Raw genomic sequence first — 20,483 nt, 5'->3', positions numbered from 1 at the left:
TTTTTTTTTTTTTATATAAATATTTTTAGTTGGTATTCCTACCATGATCATAATTATAAGCTACAAAACAATCATGCATTAAGAGAAAAAACAATGCAAAAGCTTGAAGTAAAAAATTAAAGTCAATAATACAACAAAAATTAATTACTTTTGAATAATCGAGGGGTTGATAGGATGTACTATTCAAAAGGGTCTGAGTTGGAGTCCTCCTCGGCTGCTAATAGGAGTAGTCTAGCCACTGAACCTACCCAATCGATCAGGGGCGGGTCCAGTCTCTTTTTGGCTCACCCTCAAGTTTTCTTTTTTAAATATTAATATGTATAATTAGTCCACCTAACAAAAATATTAATAGACAAAAATATTAATCTATATTAATTTTTATTTTGGCCCACCCTACAAAAATTTTTGGATCTACTATTGCAACCAATGGTACAATTTTATTTGTTTAATGAAACCATGATAAGAATTTTGTAGACATAGAAAATGTGGTTGAAATTGATATTTTGTTAATAGAAGAATTTAGGTGAACGGGCATGATCACGCACTCGAATCAATTGAATACCAACCCACCAACGAGACAAATTACATGATGGTGAAGTAAGTCATAAGTTCCTTATACTAAAACTTTCACATTTGACATCTGTTTCTTTCATCATATTTCATGTCCATACCCTAAAAAAACCCTAAAACTTACGTTAAATACGGTTATTCATTTATTTCTTTTATGAGATCGTTTAATTTGAAATGTATGATTATTATGAAAAATATAGGCTGCGTTTGTTTCACAGTTGGGAATACTATTTTTAGTATTCCCAAAAAAGTTAAACAGGTAAAATACCCACCGTGGATCTGGCCGGAAAAGGCCATAGCGACGCATGACCGGCAAGATCCAACGGTCATGCGCCCATACGGCGACTCCGGCCACCTCCGGTGGTGGTCACCGGCTGGGGGTGTTTTGGGTGGGTTAGGGGTATTTTGTTAACTTTTATGTTTATTATAGGGGGTAATGTAAAAAAACAAACATAAAGGGATTTATTAATTTATAAATTTTACCTCGTAATACCCGCCCAATTCAATTTTTTTTTAACTTTTTTCAAAAAACTTTTCCCAAAATCCCCAAATTTTGAACCAAACGCAGCATAAATACTCTCAACGGCTATAAAAAAAACCCTACAAAAATAAAAATAAAAACTCTTATTAATCCTTTTTAAAGCGAGGTGACACAAATTTCAAGGACAAATATTATAAAGGAGATTTGGTGAAATGGGTTTGAATAGATTCAATTTGTATTGAAATTAATATTATAAAAATTATAAATTAATTTGATTTTCAATCAAACAAACTAATAATTTAGTGACCCTATCAAATCATCATGGCTAAATTGGATTTAAAAATACGTAGTTGACTATAGGTAGTAGTTATCGATGACGGCTGAAAGCATGGAACCATATATATTATAATGGTGTGCCGCTTCATTAAGCAACAAATCAATTCACATATGTAATAATAATAATAATATATTATCTTATTATCGAACTTCTCTATATAAAGTTAAAGTAATTAACTTTGATTTCTTCATCATCGATAGCAGAGAAAACCACAATTTGTTATTTTTATTTTTACGTTTTATTCATAAAAAAATCAAATAACCCTCTTATTTTGTCAAAATTAAGGAAATTATAAAAGATAACAAAGTAGTTGTAGTAAACCATCACTAAATGACATGATGGTAAAAGAGTAAAAAAGAATCTCGAATTTCTCGAGGGTAAAAGAGTAAGAGGAGGATTGACATAATCTCCCGAGTTCGGTCCACGGGACTAATAAGGGTTGCCACCAGAGTTATTATGATTGATAATTCAGGGTCTCGAAGGATTAGTTGAGGTGCATGTAGGGTAGTAAAACACTCTTGATCATAAAAAAAAAAAAAAAAAAAAATACAGTAAAACCTCTCTATAGTCATAATAGTGGGACTAACTAATTTATTTACTATGAGGGGGTTTGATTTAATTGAGATGTAGTTAAAAAAAAAATTATTTAATTCATGTTTTAGTAGTACAATATTCAGATTTCAATTCATATTTTAATAAATTAGGGTTTCAATTCAGCGCTTCAATGCCTACTTTTGAAACGAATAGAATATCGTGTTTTAAAACCAACAAAGATAAATGTCTTGATGGAATTGTAAATGCAATTGTGCATGACAATTGATGTAAAGCCCAAACAATTGTCAATTGTTTAAAACATACAAAACTAGGGTCCTTGATGGATGAATTACAAGTTACAAATGAAGTAGATGAAGAGAATCAAAGAGTCATGTAGAATTAAGTAATCAAATTCGACAACTTCATTACACAATCGAATGAATATTATATTTTCCTTAATTATCCAGATGAGTAACAAGTCATGTATACTTTAACAAAAGAAAAAAATCATTTCTACAATTAAACAATAAGAAAAATGAAATAATACGAGAATGTTAGTACGGAAATATAGAAAGTTTCATGTTAAGAAGCTCTAAACATACTTAAAAAGTTAGAAAGTTTTGGCTTTAACAAGAAATATTCATGCTAGTGATTAATATATCCGCAAGTTAAAACATGTGATAACAACTTAAAGTATAAATTATTGTCTCAAAAAACTTCAGATAAATATTTTATTTCATCTTAAATTTTTAATGTAACATACCTTTTTTTTTTTTTTTTTTTTGTAATATATAGATAATTATCTATATGGAAGTAACTTTCCTTGAGATGAGAATTAAAAAAATTATAACTATTAATGTAGAGTTTATTCTTATTTATAATTATCTCAAATTAAAAATATATTTTTTTGTCTATGTGAGTTATTCTATATAGAGTATCACCATAAAAATGTTTTACTGTAGATGTGGTTTTATTCAATTTGGAAGCTTTATTTTTGCCAAATTTATAGGAGGCTTGAGCAGCTTTAAAAGGGGATTACCAATACTTTTTTTTTTTTTTCCCCATCGAATTATGAGTGTTTTAACAGATTTAGAAGGAGATCATATAATAATATAAACCTCTCTAATAAATTTTAAAAACACCCAAATACAAATTATTTTCATATAAAAACTTTAAAATTTGCTTTTACATAATAAATTTTTGAAAGAATTTTTTGGAAATTTGTTTCTACCATTGGGAATATTTTCATAAATTTTTTTTCCCTTACTTAACACGGTTCTGGTGGTTCCATAAGGAATATTTAATGTCATGATATCATCTTTAATCATTCCCAAGAATGTTAATTTCAAATCAATTACTCTAATTCCAAAATAATTATCTCCACGTAACGGATTAACCAAATATTAATGCTTTCACTATTGCTGATATTATTTATCATAGCATCTCCAAATTACTTTTATATGATCTAAAGAGTTTATCCATAAAATAAAAAGTCCAACAAACTCTTTATGTTTAAATATAAATTAAAGAATGAGTTTGACTCTCCACATCTAGAGAGTCAAATTTCACTTCTATCCTAATTTTATAATAAACTAAACTTTCTATGTGATTTTATTTATTAGTTCTCTCTCCCCTAAGTTTATTTTGAAAATAAAAAGCATATTCATTAAATTTAAAGAGTTTATTGGATTGAATAAAAATCGTGTTTTTTTATATTTAAAAATATGAAGATGCTCTTTATTATAAGAAAGACATTTTTCAAAATAAAGAGCACCATTGAAGAGTTCAACGGTGTTTCTTTATTAATTTTTAAATATAAAGAACAAATTTTTATTTAAATCCGATGCATTATTTGAATTTAATGAAAATACTCTTTATTTAAGAAAGATGAATAAAATGCAATTAAACTTGTAATTTATTAATTAAATTAGAATAGAGAGTGGAATTTGACTCTCTGATCTCTAGATGTGGAGAGTCAAACTCTTTAATTTATATTTAAAGATAAAAGGTCTTGTTTTATGGTTAAATCTTTATAATAAATAATTTGAATCATATAAAGAATCATTTAGAGAATATTATACTTATAACTTGTTTTGTTCCATTAAATAAAAAAGAGTAAACCACTTTTTCCCACCAAAATAATGGCTTAATAAACTCTCACGCTCCACAAACTTTTAAAATAGGATTTATACCTAAATTTATATTCCATTTTGATTTTAGCATGGTTGCGACCCTTACCCTATCATTCTCTTCCCCCATCATCACTCACCAAAACCTATCAAACCTTACTTCCGTCGACTTGTTAATTGCCAACAATCGAACGATTAGAGTTTATATAACTACTTCTCTTAAGTCAAATTTTGATTAATCCCAATCATTAAAATTTAACTTCTATCATCTAAAGGCTCAGCAGTCTTCTCTTGGGTGGAAAAGTTTCATTAAACCATTATTAGGTGGGAAAAATCATAATTGTCTTTGGGCCAACATCACAAATATAGAAAAAACTATGGCCCAAAACAGGAATATTGAAATAATTAGGAGGATAAGGTTAAAATAAGAATAAAAAATAAATAAAATCGGAATGGAAAGGAAACTCCTAGAAGGAATCGCTGCTGCCGACGGATAGAGAAGATGCCGCGATAGATTCGCCACGTAAGCCCTAAATTGTATTTCACCGTTGGTTGATGCGTGACCTGAGCTATTGCCAAATTAGTGACTGAAAAAGTAAGTGTTTGGCACGTGTGATTACGGTTACGCCTCAAACCAACAAGTACGCCAAGGCCCAAGCGAGAGATTGTTCATGTGCGCGGCAGGTGCCGTAGCTTACGTGGACCACCTGTCGTTTTCTGGTTGACTCCATCTCGGAGCGGGCTGAACTGAACAAAAAAATATCGAAAGGCGGGCAAAATTTTTCCCCTAAAAACCATCATTATTTCTCCAATTTACAAACAAGTCCTTCGTATTAATTTAAAAAATAATATTTTTATTTTTCAATTTCTCTATTCTTAAGCCTAAGTATCTTATCTTTACTTGTGACAAAAAATCTCTCTTCATATATTTGAAAGTTTGATTCCATTTTTTTTTTTGTAAAGAAATATGAAGTTAACCTAAGTTTTGGATTCCTTTATGTCTTTTTAGTGCTGATTTACTTCAATTAATTTTACTAAATTGTTTAAATTATAAATTCCAAGAAATTGCCTACTTAGTTTTATTTATAAAAGGAATTTTTGTAAGATCCTTTATTTTATTATTCCTACCTACTTTAAACCTTTTAATTACATATTTAGATCTGTTGAGATTTTGCTTGCCTCACATGAATCAATTTTAAGTAAAAGGTGTAATTGTGGTTTTCCCCAGCAATGTAGAAATCTCTGTGCTTGTACTGTGGGAACCGTTCAAACCAATTAACAAGAAAGGCATATGCATCTTCAGCTACAAGTTTACAACAACCAGATCCCAAAAGCATCTAAAGATGTCAAAATCAACTAATTCTAAGCTAAAACAACAAATTTCATAATTAAAAAAAACACACTTTCAATAGAACTATAACCACAGCACCTTCGAATTACCTGTTCTCTGATCACCAGCAGTGTACAGATCTGAACTAGTATTTGTATACGAAAAACCAACACCAGCTGGAGATTCAAGGAACAGCAAGTTTGCCACTGCTCAAAAATTTTAACAGAATCAGACTAGCATACAAAAACAATAATTTGCAACCAAGAAAAGAATGTGCCTCATTTATATTCAGAAACACACTACAATAATAACAACAACAACAAAGTCTATGTAACTAAATCAAGACAATGTGCTAGGTGGACATTCACATACACTTGTTCCAAGCATAACGATTCAAGTAAAGCGTCTTCCCATCTGGCCTAATGTGAAAAGGTCCAATCTCTTCGGATGCTCCATAGGCAACAGAGGAGCAACCGGGACCTCCATTGAGCCACAAAACAAGTGGTCTTGACTGAGCTCCACGACTAGCCGGTGACTCTATCAACCAATAAAACAAAGCCCTCCCAGCTTGTTGGTTTACAGTTATATAACCTGAGTACTGATTAAAATCAACATTTCCTGGTTGACCAGGTAACCCATTGATTTTGTCTTTCTTTTGATCACCCAAATAAGAACATAGACAAGGACTAAATAAAAGAGACAAAAAGCAAGTAGCAAAGATTAGTGAATACCCCATTAAGTTAAAAAGGAGCAAAACCCAGAAACACAAATCTTAAACTGTTTCCAGATTCCAAAGAATAATATTATCTACAAAATCCTAAAAAACATGAATGTTGAAAAGACAAACACAAACTAAACAGGACCCAATACAGTTTCAGGGATTTCAAGGAATTTATACACAAAGTTCTGAGACCAGAAACTGAAACCAACTGATACCAAAATAAAAAAGAGAGAGAGAGAAGACAACAAAGCCCCAGAACTCCAGATCCCAAAAAGTATCAGGATATTGAACCAAACAGATCTTCAACGGCAAGAAAATATCTGAATATATAATGTAGCATTCATAGTATAGAAAGAGTTGAGTTGACATTCAAGTCACAATCCCAATGATAGTGATTAGTTGTCATGAGTTGTGAAACGCTTGAATCCATAGGAGGAATTCAAATCGTTTTTGTGTTCCTTGTGAATTATTAATTTTATAAAATTCCCTTTGAATCTCATTTATATTCCGTTCAGGCATTTGACCGAACAGGTACCTGACGCACATGGGAGTTTCAAGCTTTTCAACTGTGAAGAATGAGTAAAAAGCACAAAACGGAACGTAGATTAAAAGTTATGATGCACCAATCAGGGAAAGAGACGAGATTTTTAAAATAATTTATTTATGTATTAGTTTAACATATGAATATAACGCTATTATTATCCTATCGTATTTTATTATTTTATCCTAAAAACTAAAAAAATGCATTTGTTTCAATATTTTCAAAATTTAATTCTACTTTATTCAACTCTCAAAACATTAATAATCATCTTTCTCATAAAAATAATTTAATTTTACTTTTTCTAAAATATTATTCTAAAAAGTATCAAAATAATAAATCAAACAGAGCGTACAAATGATGAATTTTGAAACTGAGAGCTATAAAATGAAACTACCTATAATTTAGGGTCTGTTTGGTTCATTATTATGATAGTTTTTAGAATAATATTTTGGAAAAAGTTAAATAAGGTGGATATTACGATGTAAAATTTAAAAATTAACAAAAATATCTCTTATGTTTATTTATTTACTAAACACCCCTATAATAAAATATTTAAAGTTTACAAAAACATCCTCAACCCACTGATTAAATACGGACAATCGGCTACCACTGCCGAAGGGTGGCTGGAGTTGCCGTATCGACGTATGACCCACTGGATCTTGCCAGTCATGCCCCGATATGGCCTTTTCTGGCCAGATCTACGGCTAGATCTGGCCATTGATGGCCAAATCTTGTCTCATTTGGTCGTCAACGACGGCCAAAGATACTGTCATCGTTGATGGTCAACGACGATCATATCTTGGCTGTCGTTGATGACTATCTACGGCTAAATATTTGGTTGTTGACAACTAGATCTTTAGCTGTAGATCTGGCTGAAAAATGCTAGATTAACGCACTACCGACCAGATTCAGTCGGTAGTGCGCCATTATACCAAATTCCGGCCAACTTTCGGTAGTGGTAGCCGAAATCTGGTAAATGTGGGTTACTAAGGTGTTTTTGTCAATTTTCAAAAAAAATTGAGGTTGTTTAGTTAAATTAACAAATTTAGGAGTTTAAAAAAATTAATTTATAATAATATTTTGATAATAAATGAACCAAATACAAATTTTTTGTTTAACTTTATTAGGAAAATTAGCTATGCATCAAACGAAACCTTAGTTGTTATGAGTATCGTACTGAGAATGTCTTCTCTTTACATTAAATGTTTATTTAAATTATATATATATATATTAATTATTGATATTTTTCCAATAATATTCATTCATTGATATAATATAATATAATATAATGGTATTAATTAATAATTTATTGATTACCATGTGCTACTAATTAAGAAATTTGAATATGGTAAATACCAAACCTCACCTTTTTGGCTTAAAAGAGATAGTTTTATTTACTTTTGAAAAGTAAAAGAATAGTTATTATTTTATATTTTAATTTCTTGATGACAAGATATTCAAGTAGATAAGATTAGAGTTGGTCCCATTAAGAACTTTTAGATAAACATGAAAAGGAATAATATTATTAAAACTAGAAAAATAGATATGGATAAGATTTTAGAAATAAAGAAAAATAGTTAAAACCGAGTAGTTTGATAAAAATTATTAAATATATTATTAAAAAAATTCTGAATTTAAGTCTTTTCTAGGATGTTAATAAAGGTAATTATTGCAGCTTTTATTCAGTCAATTGTTTTAGGATTTCGAAGAATTAGTTAAGGTGTCCGTAAACTAGCTTGAATATTCTCAATCATAAAAAAAATAAAAAATATATACAAAATAAATCATTATTAATATTAGTAGTTGCTTGAGAAGGATTAATAACATTATATTTTTTATTTAAAATAATTTAGTAAATATTACCATTTAAAACAATTCAACGACTTCATTTAAAAGTAGCAGATTTGATGCCTTAAAGATGTACAGTACCAACAATACTTATTTTGTGGAAGTGTTTAAATATTTCAATATCACCATCGTTGTCCCCTTTTTGTCTTCATGAGAAGAGAGCTATTTGACTATTTTGACGGTGATTAAACAATACTTAGCCAGAATGGCCCACATTAATAGTTGAGTCCAGTTCACATTTCACAAATGACTCTCCATTTTCTTTAGAGTGACATGCTGGGCCATCAACAAGGCCCACATCAAAGTAAGATAAAGAGTCATGATTTTTTAACCTCACTTTTTTTTTTTTCTTTCAAAATAAAGGTTTAAACGTAATGAAAACAAGGCCATTGATAATATTTTTATAAGTAATATTACACTAATTGAACGAATCTCACAAATTTTATCTTATAAATTCAACGTAACAGTTGATAATTGGTTTTTAATTAATCGATTCAGACGAAAATTTTTATCAAAAACTAATTATTAACTGTCATATTAGATTTATGAGAAAAAATTTATAAAATCTGTCAATTTTATCCTTATTGTATTTTAATTCAAGCATAGCTTTATAGATTAATCTTCTATTTAATAATATATAGTGTCTATTACTATTCTTCTCTTGACTATAATGAATTTACAAATTTTCTCCACAAGTATTTGAAATAACAATTTATCGTTTATAATTATTGTTCCATTAATGTTTCCATCATCTAACAAGTACAAAGGAAACGAAGGTTCAATGCCGAGGCTGGGGGCCTTGAGAAGTGGCACAAATCGAGGGTTACCCTCAGCAACTAGCATGCAAAAATACAACCATAACTAAGGCCCTACCATGTTGTGATTTCAGAAAGTTAAAGCATGAAAATTATAGCTTTTGTCCATCTATTCCATCACCATCATTCTAGCCAGATTTTTTTTTTTTTCTTTTTTTTTTTTTTTTTCATATTTGGCTTGATTGATTAGTGCACAAACATGTTTGGGATATTTTCAATCTTTTGTTCGTATGCAAATAAAAAATAAAAGTAAGAATACAAATTCTAATATTCCAATCACATTTGAGAATATTCATCGTCCAAAAATGTCTTAACACTTGTATTAATTCTAATAATTCGCTTGTATTATATTATGCACTTTAAATTAATTTATAATATATATACATACATATATATTTTGACTCATTTAATTTATACTTTTCCGTGAAAATAGTGGTTTATAAGAACGTTTAATATGAAAATATTCATTGTTATTGAAAAGAATTATAAACCCTTATCAAGATGTATTTGATAGTTTCATAAGAGGATTTTTTAATATTTTTTAAGAGAGTTTTTAATTAATTTAAAAAAATATATAATATTTTTCAACAATAGCATATATGTTTCATAATAAACTATCTCACAAAGGATAAGTAAAATAAGGATAAAGATTAACTCATAATCCAATCTTACAAACTTTCTCTTACAACCCAACATATAAACTCGTAATTAGTTAGCTCGCAAATGTTATAATGATTAGTTTTTCGTTGGTGATAATTGATGGACTCAATTTATAAATTTAAATAATAATAATAAAGATCACAACTAAAAAATCCGACAAAATTGTACCCACATAATCTAGAGTTCCTTTTTCTTTGTAGATTTTGTAGACAGTCAATGGGACTAAACATGTTTATCCTGGCATCGGCTTGTTCTCCAAAAATGATAGGAAAATAATAAAAGCCTGTCGAGGACGATGGAGGGGAACCTCATGTCCTGCGCCTTTCACCGTTACAAGTGTCAGCCCTTTGTATACTTGGCTCCATCCGCCAACCTAAATTACAGAAGAGAAACCGAGTGAGATGAGTGTATTCATGGAGTGATCTACAAAAAGATTAACAGAAATAACAATCACTACATTTCATGATAGAAAACAAATAGAAGCTGTCATGTTATTAAGAGTTATAACGATAAAAATGTTGAACATTTTCTGCTGTTTTTTGTTAGCACAACATGAAGAATAAAGCTGCTATTACTATTGGAGATAATTATTTCAGTATAGTTCCGAGACTGTTAACGTGAAAATCAAAACATTGTATTGTGCTAACAAAGAGAAAAGGTGAAATAATTGGAAAAAGCAATAGAGTAGACACACGTGTACAACAAACATAAAAATAATTCATAATGACCCCTTGATCTCAATTATATAGGAAAGATTTATTTGCAACTTACCTTTCCATTGTCCTACCACGGGTACCAGTTGATTAAAGTTGTACCTTAGGGCATCAATGGATTATCGAGTGGCTGTCACAGGAACAACTGCATCCGTATCGCCACTGGACAAAATATTCAATAAGATCCATATCAGAGTGAAACACAAAACCAAGTCAAAGATGGCCAAGTCAGGGAGGGGTAAAAATTTTCAAATGTGAAATTAATTACGGCCTTTTGAACAGTGTTTCCTTAATTAACGGCATGCTCCGAAAACTCACTCATGGCAGATAAATTTAGTGATTGTACCACACTATATCAATTTTGAAAGCAAAAATGCGAAAAACAGGAAACACATAAAAGGAGCAAAAACAAAGAAGTCCTTAGAATGTTAGTCACAACAACAAAATCTTTAACATGTTAATTATGCACACAAAAATATTGCTACTTCTCCAACCAATCCAGAAAGCTTCACGCTTGCTTACTGCTAAAATAACCGTACCAAATTCACTATTACTGAACAAATTTCCCCAACTATATGGAAAACTAAAGTTCGATGGGAACAAACAAGATGGGGTAAATTACCTGTATACCCATATTTTGATACCGCAGCAATGAGTTCTTTATATATGGAGCATAGAGGTGGAGGATCAGCCCAGTGGTCGTATACAATTTCACTGAAAGAAATTTTTTCACTAAGCTGTTAAAAGACATGTTAGACATAATTTCAACAGTCTTAACCTATAAACATACCTGCATGTTCTCCATGGATAAGAAATTCGAGTTACATTTGCATGCTTGCCTTCTGAACTTCAGGGAGATTAAAAACAGTTTGAGAATACCTCTCAGTGCAGGGATCATAAGCTCTGGACATCCTGGCTGCGTTTGAGAGTAACAGAGTGAACTTGAGAATACAGACCCATTGAATATGTTTTAAAAGGAGATCAACAAAAACATGTTCAAACCCAAGAAGACTTCATTGACAAATTAAAACATAATCAATAGCAATTATAATCCACCTGTTCAAGTGGTGAAAACATTCAAATTGAGAATTCATGTAATATTCAATATAGCAGTTATCCAGCAAATTCACAATTAGTTGGAACTGTTACATTGTCTGCACCTGCTGTTGCAAGTTTATCCATACTTTAGTTGACATGATAGAAATATATTTAATTAAATAATAAAAAACTTGCAACAACAGGTGCAGACAATGTAAAAACCAAAAACAAATTGAGTGGGGAACAAGTCATGAAAGTTAGAAGTGCACGTTTTTCTTAAGAAATTATATCAGAAATTTACACATTGTGGAAACAGAAATTAGTATAGGGATTAAGTACAAAAAGTTTTGAAGTCTCCAGAAATTTCTAAGGAAAGCTAATAAATCAAGCAGCCGCAACTTTTCCAACCACCACAACTCAAATATGCGGTTAAATTAATTTACCCTTTACTAGTCACCCTAACAGATCTCCATGCCCATAAATATGTGTCTCTCTTTTCTTTTTCTTTTATTGAGACACAAACTTCAACAGCAGAAAACATGGTGTGCATCAGTTGATGATACACGTCCTACAAAAACTTTTGCCATGCCACAATCATGCCAGGGAAGAAAGGTGACCAAGGAATGAATGCTAACAATTACAGGTTAGGTATAGAAGTAGACCACACTGACGCTTCTAAGTTTCCAACATATGAGCAAAGATACAACTTGGATTGGGGGCCCTTTACAGCTTTAAGCTAAATATTCAACAACCACCTCCAGTACCCCAGTGCACCCTATTTATTGCCAGGCCCACCCATGAAACCAGACAGTGTTCTTCTCACTTGGTAAGCTTTTTTCTCTCTTGTTTTTTTTTTTTACATGAAACAAATTCCATATGATATCTAGCTAGTGCGTCTAGGTCGTGTACCCTACTTTACAAGCAATCAAATCAAATCCTAAATCTCCAGGAAGTCTAACGATTATAACTTATGTATCTTTTACTCTTAACATTTCTATTTCATCAGGGAGATGATTTCCAACTTGTAAGCAAGCTATCATCAGAACTCTGCTACTAGCATATTAAAACTCATGAACAAATTCTCCTAGGATAAGGAAAGAGTGATGGCAAACAGAAAGACTATCATGCTGTTCATTTGACACTTCAGTTATACAAAACCGCATAATTATGCTGATAGTAATAGGACAAAATGATGAGACTTCAATAGTGACCCTTAAGCCGTGCCTTAGTGAGCCGTGTTATGCAAGGCTGCGTGAAAATGCTATAAGGATCAATGTTTCCCTGCTCCCTCTCTGCGTCTTTCAAGGCCTAATGCACTCCATGGAGGATGTTCAGAGGACCCAGACTCACAAGCATCTTAGCTCCGATAGGTGGAATCAGATATCAGACCATGAGTCCACCAGTATTCGAAAGTGCCAACATAACATGGTAATCATCAGTAATGGCATTTCCAACCTAATAAAGAAACAAAGAGAATTACTCATTTGATGATGATTAACTGCCATCAACATCACAAATAAGAGCATTGTTCTAGATTTACATAAATAAGAATTCTAGTTTCTTACTATAAATCCTTTAAAATTAATTTCTGGGTTGGCAATTCCCTTGTTCTTTTGGTAAACAATTTGAGAACCTGAGGCACTAATGACCTGAAAAAAAAAAAAAATTAAAAGCTTCATCATCCATTACTTCATCATTCATGTAAAACATATATATATATTAAGAAAACAGAAATTTGAGTTCAGACCTGCGTAACTTTCCCCGCAATGTAGAAATCTCTGTGCTTGTACTGTGGGAACCGTTCAAACAATTAACAAGAAAGGCATATGCATCTTCAGCTACAAGTTTACAACACCAGATCCCAAAAGCTCTAAGATGTCAAAATCACTAATTCTAAGCTAAACAACAAATTTCATAATTAAAAAAACACACTTTCAATAGAACTATAACCACAGCACCTTCGAATTACCTGTTCTCTATCACCAGCAGTGTACAGATCTGAACTAGTATTTGTATACGAAAAACCAACACCCACTGAGGATTCAAGGAACAGCAAGTTTGCCACTGCTCAAAATTTTAACAGAACAGACATCATACAAAAACAATAATTGCAACCAAGAAAAGAATGCGCCTCATTTATATTCAGAAACACACTACATAATAATAACAACAACAACAACAACAATGTCTATGTAACTAAATCAAGACAATGTGCTACGTAGACATTCACATACACTTGTTCCAAGCATAAAGATTCAAGTAAAGCGTCTTCCCATCTGGCCAATGTGAAAAGGTCCAATCTCTTCGGATGCTCCATAGGCAACAGAGGAGCAACCGGGACCTCCATTGAGCCACAAAACAATGGTCTTGACTGAGCTCCACGACAGCCTGGACTCTATCAACCAATAAAACAAAGCCCCCCGCTTGTTGGTTTACAGTTATATAACCTAGTACTGATTAAAATCAACATTTCCTGGTTGACGAGGTAACCCATTGATTTTGTTTTTCTTTTGATCACCCAAATAACACTAGACAAGGACTAAATAAAAGAGACGAAAAGCAAATAGCAAAGACTAGCGAATGCCCCATTAAGTTAAAAAGGAGCAAACCCCAGAAACAAATCTTAAACTGTTTCCAGATTCCAAAGAATAATATTATCTACAAATCCTTAAAAACATGAATGTTGAAAAGACAAACACAAACTAAACAGAACCCAATACAGTTTCAGGGATTTCAAGGAATTTATACACAGAGTTCTGAGACCAGAAACTGAAACCAACTGATACCAAAATAAAAAGAGAGCGAGAGAACAACAAAGCCCCAGAACTCCAGATCCCAACAAGTATCAGGATTTTGAAAGAATTGAACCAAACAGATTTTCAACGGCAAGAAAATATCTGAATATATAATGTAGTATATATTCATAGTGTAGAAAGAATTGAGTTGACATTCAAGTCACAATCCCAGTGATAGTCATTAGTTGTCATGAGTTGTGAAACGCTTGAATCCATAGGAGGAACTCAAATCGTTTTTGTGTTCCTTGTGAATTATTAATTTTATAAAATTCCTTCGAATCTAATTGATATTCCGTTCAGGCATTTGACCGAACAGGTACCTGACGCACATGGGAGTTCCAAGCTTTTCAACTGTGAAGACAGAAGAATGAGTAAAAAGCACAAAACGGAACGCAGATTAAAAATTATGATGAACCCAATCAGGGAAGGAGATGAGATTTTTAAAATAATTTATTTATGTATTAGTTTAACATGTGAATATAAAAAAATTAAAAATCATCAAATTCAGAAACCGAGTTTATAAAGTGAAACTACCTATAATTTAGTTGTTATGAGTACTGTACTGGAGTGTCTTATCTTTACACTAAATGTTTATTTAAATTATATATATATATATATATATATATATTCCCAATAATATTCATTCATTAATATTATGGTATTAATTAATAATTTATTAATTAGCATGCGCTACTAATTAAGAAATTTGAATATGGTAAATACCAAACCTCACCTTTTTGGCTTAAAAGAGGTAGTTTTTTTTTACTTTTGAAAAGTAAAAGAATAGTTATTATTTTATATTTTAATTTCTTGGTGAAAGATATGCCAATAGATAAGATTAGAGTTGATAAGGACACCTCCAACCCACGTCATTTTGGTGTAAAAAAACACCAAAATGGCATCATCACAAATAATTTTTTTTTCTTTTTTTTTGTTTTTAATTTTGTTAAGTTAATTTGAGTATTAAATTCTACATAAAAAATCACACCAAATTTGATTATTTGTATTTAATTTAATTTAATTATTATTTATAATAATAAATTCATAATAATGATATAATTTAAAAAATAATGAAAAATTAAAATTAGAATTTTATTCAATGCAATTGTGGTAGGACCGACACGTTTTTATGATAAAAATGTATTACATGATATAATAACTGCGTGTATTATTATGCACAACATGATAATCAAGGATGAACGTAATGTTGATGCATCGATTTAGAATCAGATGGAAGCGCTAACTCCCGAAGTTGAAATTGTCGTAGATGAGAATGTCTGATTTCAAAATTTTCTTGCTCGACATAAACAAATCAAGGATACAGAGGCTCACCATACTCTTCGAAATGCATTAATTGATCATTTGTGGGAAGAATATACTAATTCAGAAAATTAAATTACTATCAATATGGAATTTTACCTTTGTGTTGTTGTTTTTTTTTTTTTTTTTATTTTTGTTCATGTTATATTACCATGTAATGTTTATTTGATTAAATAAATGCTTAATTTTATTAAATTAGTATAATTTTCAAAATAATTATTATTTAATAAAAATATCATTCTCAATATTTAATTAATATATACAAAAATAATGAATGAAATAGATTAATTATTGATTATTAAAATAAAAGAAAAAAAGAATATTTTAAGAAATATTCTTTTTGGTGTAATATTTGGTGTTATGGGTTGGAGATGGAATAGTATTTTGCACCAAAATTTGCAACAATTTGGTGCAATTTTGTACCAAATTGGTGCAATGGATTGGAGATGGTCTAAGAACTTTTAGATAAATATGGAAAAGAATAATATTATTAAAACTAGAAAAATAGGAATGGCTAAGATTTTAGAAATAAATAAAAATAATTAAAACTACGTCGTTCGATAAAAACTCTTAAATGTATTATTAGAGAGAATAATACTAGCTTTACACCATTCTCTCACATCATGACATGGCAGTCCACATGACAATGACATCTCATCTGCCACATCATCGATTTGCCAAGTCATTTCCTACCAATTTTTCTTTTAATTTTTTTTGCAAATTCTGAAATTTGAAACAAAACTTCCCTAAAGCAAACTCTGGGGTAGTTTATTAAAAGGTCATCTCAAGTTTAAATTTAATTAAAAGGTTATGAAGTTTTAAAGTGTTAACTAAATAACCTTATTATTGATTAAAGGTAATTAAACTTGATTAGTGCTTAATTAGGATTAATGAAGTATTATGTAATCTTTTAAAAATTATACTATATTCCCAAAAACCCAAAATTCTTGCAAACAAACCCAAACACCTTCTTCTTCCTCCCGCCATTAACGCATCTCTACCTTGGTTGATGTTTCTTCTTAGCTTCGTCTACATCTTCTTCTTCCTCTGTATCTTTTTCTTCGTCTACATCTTCTTCTTCCTCCTTCCTCTACATCTTTTTCTTCCTCATTCCTCTATATCTTCTTGTTCCTCCGCCATTAACACTTTCTTCTTTCTCCACCATTAACATCTTCTTCGCCAAAAATCCCCCTCCTCCTCCTCCTAAAATTTCGTCTAAGTATATGTATCTCCTCTTTACATTTTATATTTTGATTTACAAATATTTAATAATAGATGGGGTTTGGGTTATGATTTTGATTTAGTTATTTAGGTTGTTGGGTTGTGTTTGATTTAATGTAAGTTGAAAAAAGTGAAATTTGTTGAATATTTTCTTCCATTGTGAGTAACTAGGGGTGATAGCACCGATTGTAGGTGGAGATGGCTGAAAATGTGTTTTGGATCTGATGGATCGCTTAAGCGATCTGGTATATGACAGAAGATCGCTTAAGCGATCAGGTATAAGTCTGGTATATGGTACCAGATCGCTTAAGCGATCTGGTATAAGTCTGGTATATGGCAGCAGATCGCTTAAGCGATCAGGCTTATTTGTACTAGATCACTTTAGATCTCTTAAGGGATATGCTAGATCGCTTAAGCGATGCAGTAAGCGATATACTTCGGTGAGAAATTATATTCAATAATGTTTATTTAATATTTAGTCCTTTTTTTATTAATTATTAATTATTTTTTTCATTTCAATAGAATGTGAAAAGAACACTTCGGTCTTTGCCAATCAGCACCGTACATAAAACTGAAAAATCTATTGTTATTCCATTATTTTTGTTAGTTCTTGGCAAAAAAGTAATATAAAAAAATATAATATTGATATAAAATTGAACTCTGCAACTATCTGCTCTGCACTCTGTAGACCAAGGCTAAATAGACGAGATCGCTTAAGCGATTAAAGGTAATTTACTTCAATATTTATTTTCCTTGTTTATGGACATATGTTTAATATAGACATAAAGGAACTAATTTAATTAAAATATAATAACGGTTATGGTCCACTGAATGAATCGTACACCTGATATGTTTAATATAGACGTAAACATTCTACATTATATATGTTTAATATAACCGTAAAAGAACTAATTTAATTAAAATATAATAACGATCATGGTCCACTGGACGAATCGTACACCTGATATGTTTAATATAGACATAAACATTCTATACCATATATGTTTAATATGGTCGTAAAAGAACTAATTTAATTAAAATATAATAACGATCATAGTCTACTGAACGAATCGTACATCTGATATGTTTAATATAGACGTAAACATTCTACACCATCTATGTTTAATATAGTCGTAAAAGAACTAATTTAATTAAAATATAATATCGGTCATGATCCACTAAATAAATCGTACACCTGATATGTTTAATATAGACGTAAACATTCTACACCATATATATTTAATATAGCCGTAAAAGAACTAATTTAATTAAAATATAATAACGGTCATGGTCCACTGAACGAATCGTACACCTGATATGTTTAATATAGATGTAAATATTCTATACGATATATGTTTAATGTAACCATAAAAGAATTAATTTAATTAAAATATAATAATGATCGTGGTCCACTGAATGAATCGTACACCTTATACGTCTAAGATAGCGTTAATCGCTTAACCAATCTAGTGAAATATAATAAAAATAATCCAAATACACTGGATCGCTTAAGAGATTTCATTTCTCACTTAAGCGATCCTATGTATTTAGACTTAGTCGCTTAAGAGATCTGGTTGTATTTATGTTATTGCTTAAGCGATTATATGCTTTTACACTTAGTCGCTTAAATGATCTATAAGCGATCATGTGTATTTAGACTTAGTCGCTTAAGAGATCTTATTGTATTTATGTTATCGCTTAAGCGATCCTTTGCTTTTAACCTTGGTCGCTTATCGCTTAAGCAATCATGTCCGAGGCAGAATAAACTTTTGCCTAGATGTATAATCACTTAAGCGATTAAGTGTATCGCTTAAGCGATTCTTTGTTTTTACTATTGGTTGCTTAAGTGATCATGAATAAGACAATAGATAAGTGTCCAGACGCAGTATCGCTTAAGCGATTCTTCGCTTTTACTGTTGGTCGCTTAAGCGATCATGAACAAGATAATAAATAAGTGCCCAGACGCATGATCGCTTAAGCGATCCTTTGCTTTTAATGTTGGTCGCATTAAACGATTTATAATCGCTTAAGCGATCATGTCCGAGGTAAAATCAACTTCTGCCCAAATGCACGATCGCTTAAGCGATCTAAAATTACTTATACCAGATCGCTTAAACGATCTAAAATCACTTATACCAGATCGCTTAAGCGATCTTCTATCATATACCAGACTGCTTAAGCGATCATTTGCTTTTACTCTTGGTATGTCCGACGCTTGGAATTTGCGTCGACATCCTCCTCTTCAGTTTCAATTTCAACTCTTGCCCTCCCTTGTTCCGCCAATAGAATGTCTTCCGTCGACGCCGTCTCCTCTCTTGGTGGAGCAACTTCAGTCATCGGAAGTTACTCCACCACAACTTCTTCTTTTCCATTTTTGGTAGACCTAGTGGTGCCTACAATTTGGGGAGTAGGTGGGTTTTTTTCTGTTTCTTTAAGGATCTCGACCATTATAACTTAATCGGGAATGACAAGGAATGACAAAAATGCCAAAAGCAAATAAATTGAGAAATTACAGAAAATTGAAAGAAAAAACGAGAGAGAGAAAGGTGTTTGAATCCTGTTGTGAGAAAGAGAAGCTAAGAGAAATATGTTTTGCCTTTCAAATTTTAAATCAACTTCTCTTTATTATATTTTAACCCATGAATATTTAAATCTTTTCACTCTAATCATTTTTACTGCTTTAATTACACTTAAGTATGCTACGCTATATTTTTTTAACCCAAAAAAAAAAAAAAAAAATTCTCATGACCATTTTGTTAAATAGAAACTTGGGATGGCGGGCAGCTAAATTTTCTAGCAAACTCTCCATCAATTTCAAAATCCAAAAAGTATATACCCAAAAATTCTCCCCGAATTTCCTTTCAATATTGTAAACCCTAGCTACCACATCCCTCAATCACAGCCCGTCCAAGTCGCCGCCCTCCACCATCCGAAACGGGTTTCACTTAAGCCTTGCACCACCGCTGCCAATCTCAGCCGCGCCTCTATCGATCTCGACCTTAAACGGCCATGCGTCCGCTGTTCCTCCGCACCACCACCACAACCACGAGTGTCAGTCGAGCCACTTCAGGTCACCGAACTTGGAAACCAGAGATTACTGAACTTGTATCACTCCCTTACAGATGACGAGTCTCCCTCTTTCTTATCTTGTTGTCTAACAAGTACACTTTTTTTTTATGTAGTTCCTTTAATGTTACATTAATCTTGTCGATTGGGTGATTGGTTCTACTTTGGTTCTTGATTATCTTTTCTGCATTAGTGTTTCATAATGTTTGTTTCAGTTTTAATGTTCTACAGTGACTGGCATTTGAAAACTAATTTTTCCTTCTCTTGTGAAGTCAAACATTATTTCCATATTTTCTACTTATATATAATGCCTCCTATTGTCACTTAGTACTTGGAGACGTGTTTGCGATTTATATTTGGCACT

The 20,483-nt window shown here is 31.2% G+C and overlaps 1 protein-coding gene and 1 pseudogene across 1 annotated transcript; both read right to left on the bottom strand.

The window, feature by feature from the left end:
• Positions 1-5,205: 5,205 nt before the first annotated feature.
• Positions 5,206-6,475, bottom strand: LOC116138259 (serine carboxypeptidase-like 27). Its single transcript, XM_031423970.1, has 3 exons — positions 5,754-6,475; positions 5,492-5,587; positions 5,206-5,354 (listed from the first exon to the last, which is right to left on the bottom strand). Exons 1-3 carry the CDS (start codon positions 6,115-6,117, stop codon positions 5,206-5,208), a joined length of 609 nt encoding a protein of 202 aa, XP_031279830.1. The 5' UTR covers positions 6,118-6,475.
• A 3,707-nt stretch (positions 6,476-10,182) lies between these two features.
• Positions 10,183-19,390, bottom strand: LOC116138258 (annotated as a pseudogene).
• Positions 19,391-20,483: the final 1,093 nt, after the last annotated feature.

This window comes from Pistacia vera, unplaced genomic scaffold (genome assembly GCF_008641045.1).
Source record: "Pistacia vera cultivar Batoury unplaced genomic scaffold, PisVer_v2 Contig34, whole genome shotgun sequence".
Classification (NCBI taxonomy): Eukaryota; Viridiplantae; Streptophyta; class Magnoliopsida; order Sapindales; family Anacardiaceae; genus Pistacia; species Pistacia vera.
The sequence above is the reverse complement of the archived record's forward strand: the minus strand, read 5'-3'. Positions and strand labels throughout refer to the sequence as shown.

Excerpts from the sequence above, each read along its gene's own strand:
- LOC116138259 (XM_031423970.1), bottom strand. The coding sequence starts at position 6,117 with ATGGGGTATTCACTAATCTTTGCTACTTGCTTTTTGTCTCTTTTATTT. Across the intron at positions 5,588-5,753 it reads TCGTTATGCTTGGAACAAGT|TGGCAAACTTGCTGTTCCTT; the intron begins GTATGTGAATGT and ends ATTTTTGAGCAG. Across the intron at positions 5,355-5,491 it reads TGCTGGTGATCAGAGAACAG|CTGAAGATGCATATGCCTTT; the intron begins GTAATTCGAAGG and ends GTAAACTTGTAG.